Source organism: Drosophila busckii, chromosome X (assembly GCF_011750605.1).
Source record: "Drosophila busckii strain San Diego stock center, stock number 13000-0081.31 chromosome X, ASM1175060v1, whole genome shotgun sequence".
In the NCBI taxonomy this organism is placed as follows: domain Eukaryota; kingdom Metazoa; phylum Arthropoda; class Insecta; order Diptera; family Drosophilidae; genus Drosophila; species Drosophila busckii.
The window spans coordinates 444,087-451,449 of record NC_046608.1 but is presented as its reverse complement, the minus strand read 5'-3'; the positions used below and the strand labels follow the sequence as shown (position 1 = coordinate 451,449).

Genomic DNA, 7,363 nt, shown 5'->3' with positions numbered 1-7,363 from the left:
TATACAACTGCAGACCAATTCCAATAGCGCGCCTCTCTCACTCTCCCTCACACTCACACTCGTTCGCTCTAAGCAGCAGCAGACAAATATACGCGCTCGTTGGCTGTGGCTGTGGCAGCGACTGCGGCGGCCTCTGTGTGCTTCAGGTAGACATTTGTGGGGCAGTTTACGTTGAACTTGTCCGTTGTGTGTGCTGTGCTGGTTGCGTGTGTCGCACAGTCTTCGCTTCTGCCGTCGCTCGCAGAGAGAGCACAAGAGCGCACTGTAAAGTGTCACCCACCCCTTCAGTTGCTGCTGCTGCCGCCGCAGTCGCTGCTGCTGCTGCTGCTGCTGTCGCTATCATTGCCATTGCGTGTGTGTGTCTCTCTCTCTTTGTGTATTTGCTGCTGCCGCCGCTCTGCCTGTCTCTGTCGCATTTGTCGTCGTCGTCGCAGCCGTCGTCGTCGTCGCGGTCGTTCGAAATTTTTTCTGCTCGCAGCCGCACGACAATCAGTGTCACCCACGACTTTCGAAGGAGTGGATCTCTCTTCTACGCTTCTTCGCTTCTGCTGCTGCTGCTGCCGCTGCTGCTGTCGTCCCGCAGTCACAGTCACCATTACCGTCACATTGTTGTCAACTGTTACTGCTATTTCGTTTAAACACGTTCGCGTCTCTCGGCTCTTCGTTCGACATACAAACGCATTGCCGTCGCCGTCGCTGTCGCGTTCGGTACACGCATGAAACAAAAAACAAAACAACATTCAAACAAAAAAAACACAATTTTTTTCAAATCAAACTACAATTGACAAAAACAAAATATGTGCAGAAAATTTTTTTGGTGAATTTTTAACAAACAAAAAACTTGAAATAAAAGTGAGCAAAAGTCAATTTCAATCAAAAACAATTAGCATTCGAATTGCAAATACATCTCTGAAAATTGTAAGTAAATTTTTGTTTTTAAATTCGATATGTGTATTAAGTGCTGTGCATTTGCCGTCGGCTAAAATTCTGGCGAAAAATAAATTAGAAAACATTTTTCATCTTGCTCTAAGATTTTTGTCTTTAAACGCAAATTAAGTTACAAATGCGACTAGCAAACAACAACAACACCAGCAGCAATTTCTACATTATTGTGACTCTTGAGCGTTCATTGCTCCTTGATTTGTTGCTGCTGTTGTTGATGTTGCTGTTGTTGTTGATGTTGCTGTTGCTTGTTCGCTGATTATTATAATGTGTACTAACAACAACCATTAACAGAAGTTGTCCCTCTCGCTTGGTCAGCTCTTGGAATTTTTGTGACTTTCAACATGCCGATCATAAAAAATACAACAACAACAACATGATGCTGGCCATCAAAAGTTGTGATTGGTTTTTTTTTCGCTTGTCGTCTCTTGTCTCTTTTATTTTAAAGACATTTTAAGCGTTTGACAAAAATAATTAACTCATGTACATACATGCACACACACCTATGTACATACATACATAGGTGTAAACACAATGAGCATTCGCCAAAATAAATTGAACCTAGTTAGCGGGAAAAAAGCTAAGGCAAACCGTATTTTTACAATAAGATGTTTGAGCTTAACTTTTCTAAATTTCTAATCGAATGTAGTTAAAACTTATTAAATTTGCATTTTAGCTGATCTGCCACAAAAATATTAATATTATATAGAATGTAGGTGGTTTGTTTTTACTAAAAACAATCTAATTGAGCCCAGTTTCCGAGGAAGAGGCAATCATAACTTTAAATATAAAGTTTACATACAAAGGAAACAGATTTGGCTTGGACTCTCGTTAACCAATCGAGAATTATATATTAATTAGTTTAGGTTTTCATAATTGAACCAAGCAGTGGGGAAAAAAACTAAGACGTATATATTTGAAGTTATAGTTGCTTGGATTTTAATTGGCCAACAGCAACTATAATTAATATTAATAAAATATATTAAAAGTCAGCAGTGACATTAAAATTTATTGACATTGTATAACAATATAATATTAATTTAACGACATTTGTCTGCTCAACAAAAAAAATATTTCTGCATTGTAACCATTTTTCGAGAATTCAAGTTTAGTTCAATTTGTCTAACTTCTAAATTGTACTTGGCTAGCAAGATTACGGCTAAGACTCGTGTAATTTGTTGGGCTTACTATGATTTTTATTTTGGATTAACTCTTTTAAATTTCTAAACTTTAAGAATTCAATATATAAATGATAATTGAAATGACGAGAAGTTAAGTTTACTTTGGTTTCCAACTTTCAAGTCACTGACTTTTTAGCTATTTGAGACTTTAACTGCTGATGTGTAATTTGTAGCAGCTACACTTGTGTGGTTGTATGTGTGTGTTTGTGTGTGTGTGTGTGTGTGTGTGTGTCTTGTTGTGTTGTTAGGCATTTAAGATTGATTCCAAGTGATAGCGACGAGGCACCCAAATGTCAGATTTGTTCGACATGATGATGATGATGCTGATGCTGAGGCTGATGCTGATGCTGTAGCTAAGCTGCCAGCTTCCAACAATTGTCCCCAACTTGACGCTGCCCGGTCGCTGCTCATCAAAACAGTAGCTCTAAGCGGGAAGCAGTTATAACAAACAAAAAAAAACAAACAAAAAAAAAGCAGAAATATAAAAAAGTAGCTTTTGGTTTTAGCGGCCGATCGCCGCATGTTGTCGTCTGTTGTCGTCTGTTGTTGTTCTTGTTGTTGTTGTTGTTGCGGTTTTAATGGATGTATGGTCAGGTGGGTGCCAGAGCACGGACGGACAGTGGATCAGAGTGTAGTAAGCTGTAAAAGCTTCACTTGGCTTCGCGACTGACACTTCAGATCAGTTGGCAAAATGAATGCCTGGGTCGCAGTGGACTCTATACTAGAGTTTGCCCCACTGTGCGGCTGCAGCATTTACGATTTAATTGCGCAGCAAATTTGAAATCTTTGCAAATTGGAATGCATGTTGCCCCACTCAGTTGACAAAGCAGCGTACTGGGGTTCAGACTCGACTCAGTCCACGGATGATAACGCCAAAGTCGCAAAAGTTGCGCAACTTTTTTCTTTTTCGATTTCCAATCGTTTTCTGTTTCTTTTTCTTTTTCTGTTTTCTTTTGCAAGCTGTCGCAGCGCTCAGAGCTGCCTCCTGGCTTAGTTTCCGATTAGGATTTACACCCTGCTCAGCCCCCGGCCCCGCCCCGTCCCCCTGCCCACCTCTCTGATTGCTAACTGCTTGACCGATTGACTCGGTGAGCATTTGATTGACAGGCTCGGCACTTTGGACTCACGAGCTGCTGCCGGTTGACACCAACTGCGATATGCGGGATGCCTTTAGCTTTTAATGCCCTTTGTGTTTTTATTCTCATGAGGGGAATGAGGACACATTAATGGGGCAAAGCGACGAGGCGTTAAAACCAGTTCAGCTTCAGTCCACTCCAAGCGAGCGACACATGCGAAGCTCCTCAGATACATTTGTATCTCTGAAATACGCATGAGCTCACTCTCCTATTCAATTCAAATGTTTTTCAAAATACAAATGTTAGTCAACTATCTGAACAAATGGGAAGCATCAGCTTTGCTAACCTGAGTAAATGTTAATTTTTTAGCTACTTTTGTATCTCTTAGATTGTTTGCCATGCATTTTATTAATTTCTCCCTTCTCTCTCTCTCTCTCTGATTGCAGCAACTCAACCACAATGGAGCACATTATGAATCCGTTTATGTCGCCCGCCTATTTGCTGCATCCGCGCTCCTATCCAGATGGCCACTCCCACGCCCACTCGCATTCGCATTCGCACTCGCACGCCCACGCACACATGAGCGCCAAGTCACCGGCCAGCTCTCCGGGCACCGCCGGCAGCACAGGGCCTGGCAGTGCCAGCTCCAACGGCAGCTCAAAGCCCAAGCGCTGGGGCTCGCCGCCCATCAATCTGGCCGGACAGTTCATCAACCCGGCGACGGGCAAGAAGCGCGTCCAGTGCTCCATCTGCTTCAAGACCTTCTGCGACAAGGGCGCGCTCAAGATCCACTTCTCGGCAGTGCATCTGCGGGAGATGCACAAGTGCACCGTCGACGGTTGCAACATGGTCTTCAGCTCGCGCCGCTCCCGCAATCGCCACAGCGCCAATCCGAATCCCAAGCTCCACTCGCCGCACATACGCCGCAAGATCTCGCCCCATGACGGACGCACTGCTCAACAGTTTCCCGTTTTCCCGGCGGCTGCCGCAGCGGCCGCTTTTCCGGGCCTGCTGCCGCCACCGCCGCACTCACATCGGACGCATCATGGCCACTCCATGGGCTACAATCCGGCGGCGGCGGCAGCGCACGCAATGTTCGTCGGGCAGTCGGGTCTGCATAGTCTGGGACTGCTCAGAGCTGGCGCGGCGCACAATGAGCGCTTGTTTGCCTCCGAGGCGGAGGCCGAGGCCGAGTCCGAGCTGGAGGCGGACGAGGGTGAGGGCGAGGGCGAGGGCGACGCAGAGGTGGAGGGCGAGGATGAAGGCGTCTATGTGTATGTGGACATGCATGCCAACAGCTCCAGTCCGGCTAGTCAAGGCTGCCACAGCGATGCGGACGATGCGGAGGCGGAGGCGGAGGCCGAGCTCCACTGCAGCCTGAGCATGACCAGCAATAGCAACAGCTGCGAGGGCGCTCACCAACAACATCGACAACAACAACAACAACATAGAGAGCAGGAGTACCTGGAGGAACAGGATGACCAGGAGCGCGCCGAGCAGCCGCTGGACTTCAGTCTGCACAAGCGGCGAGAGGCCGACAACGAAACGGAGGCGGAGCATGAGGAGCGTCGCGCCAAACGCTCGCCCAGTCCCTGCGGCGGCAGCGGCTTCTCCATGGAGCGTCTGCTCGGCAAGCGGCGGCGCCACAACAGTCACCACAGCGCCGCCAGCTGCCCGGATGAGCACAACGCGCTGGCGCTGGCCGTGCCCAGCATCAAAATGGAACTGGAGCTCGACAGTGGCGACAGTAGTCACAGTCATGCCCACAGTCAGCACGAAGCGCACGCCCACGATTTGTCGGCGCCGCTGAACCGCAGCCCCGCTCTGCCCATGCCCCTGCCCCTGCCCCTGCCTCTGCCTCTGCCCCTGCAACAGCAGCAACAGTCACAGCTGCCCCATCCGCATTCGCATCCACATCCGCATCCGCATCCGCATCTGGCGCTGGCACCTTCGCCGCCTGCCATGCTGCTAGGCATGGACTTGGAGGAGCAGCATCATCTGCGGCTGCTGCGGACGCAAATGTTTGCGGCCGCTGCGGCTGCCGCTGCCGCACTGGGGAGCACAGCAACAGCAACAGCAACAACAACAACAACAATCGCCTAACGGTGTTGCTGCTGCCGCTGCGGCCGCCGCTGCCGCTGCCGCCGTCGCGCCCTGGAATCTGCTGTCTGAGGTCTACCGCTCCATGCTGCTGAGCAGCAGCGGCAACTTGAAGGCGCCGCCAGCAGTGCCGGCGACCACAACGCAGGCGGCTCAATACAGCGAGATGCCGCCCACAAATGCCGCAATATCCGTTTAAGCAGCTCAGGCTCAGGCGGCTCATCCTCCTGGCCGCAAACTTAGTTAATCTCTGGCACACGGCACACGCCATGAAATGGCAAACACCAATGCAGCCCCGGCCCCGGCCTCCGTCTCCTGTATATCCAGTATCCTGGCTGCATCCTGGCTTGCAGCGAATTTAGCTTTCCTACTCGTACTTGTGTTATATATAAATCCGTGTTTTTTTTTTTTTTTTTTTTTTTTTTCATATTTTTATCTAAACTGCAAGCATCAATATGTATATATATATATTTATATATACATCAATATATATATATATATTTTTTTTTGAGTTAGCTTTAAGGCCTCTGATATTGCGACATCTAAGTGCATAGTATTCAATCCGTTCCTCAGTGCAAGTGCAAACAGCAACAGCCAAGTGTGTGTGTGTGTGTGTGCGTGTGTGTGTAAATGTATGAGTGTGCGTGTGTGTGTGTGAACGCACTTGGCAAACTGTGCGGCATACAACGAAGTATTGATATTTCTAATGTTTAAACAATTAAATATAAACTGCAAAAAAGGAAAATACGAACAAAAAAATTATTACAAAAAGAATATTAATATATTATGTAATTTTAAGCGCAAACACACTTTTTTTTCATAGCCAATAAATATTTGTATTTGTAACTAACTTTATATATTAGAAGTAAGCAGCTAAATGCGAACTCACACACACATGCACAGCAAGAACAAAGCTTACCTACATATCCTGTATATTTAATGTGTGTGTGTGTGTGTGCGGCATTGACATAACTGTAGTTGAAATGTTATTGCTCTCGTAAACAACCAACAAATATTTGCTCCCTAAGAGTCTAATTGTGTATTTAATAATAAAATCAAAACCACATTTTTTTTTTTAACTAAACAATAAAAACAAAATATAAAGCTACACAATATAAATAAAATAATGGGTTTTTATTTTGTCGAGAATGATCGAAACTGAATTTTAGAGTTTCAGAGTTCTATATCTATAAACATTCCTCATGGGAGCTAAAGACGCTTGGAATGATTGAATTTATTGAATCTATAATTAGAGTGTACGTAGAAATATAAAATAATTTAAAGCTCACTTATCTTATTATTAATCCTATACTGGATTATTGGTGAGCACCTAGTAATTTAACTTTTTACCAGTCAACAGCCCTGGCATGTCATAGCCAGTAACCAGTTAATTCACCAACAGCTTTGTTACTTATTTTAAAACATGAATATGGTACTGGTGAATAGCGTTGGTGAATTCACTGCCTGCCAACAAAATCACCAATTGTCGTATTGAAGCTTTTTGTAATATTTATTTAAGTTTTATACTTTCTACATTTAGCTGATTGAGTTAGTTTCATTTTTGATTTTAGTAAATGGGTTAGATTGTTGTCTTTATATTCGCATTACTTAATCGTATATTTTTAGCTGTCATTGTCACTGTCATATTTAAACATTTAATTCTATTTTTCTTTGCATTTAATCAATGAAAAATAAGCTTAAAGATCATCGAATACATTCCATATTCTATAAATTCTAATCGTGGCCGTCAAAATCAAGAGGAAATCAAGTGCTTGAGATCAGAGCACTGATTTATATAAATCAAGTTAATTATTTGCCGAGCTATAGACTGTGATTCATAAAGTGCTCCATTTAGTATAGACATAGCTATTTGATTAGTCGACAGACTGTTGTCAAGCAAAAAGTTCAAACGTTCAGCTTAGGCCTGACGTTCAGTCTGATTCTGAATCTGAATCTGAATCTGTAACTGTAGCTGTAACTGTAACTGTGAGTGTAAGTGTATCATCATCATCATCATCATCATCATCATCATCATCATGATAATTACAATTGCTCATGGCTTTG

At 44.6% G+C, this 7,363-nt stretch overlaps 1 protein-coding gene across 1 annotated transcript; it reads left to right on the top strand.

Annotated features, from left to right (window-relative positions):
* Positions 1 to 829: 829 nt before the first annotated feature.
* Positions 830 to 5,254, top strand: LOC108605669 (protein disconnected; the record flags this gene model as incomplete). The annotated part of the gene is made up of 2 exons (XM_017995461.2): positions 830 to 918; positions 3,646 to 5,254. A coding segment is annotated over exon 2 (1,596 nt), but the record flags the coding sequence as incomplete, so codon positions are not given.
* Between the last annotated feature and the right edge of the window lie 2,109 nt (positions 5,255 to 7,363).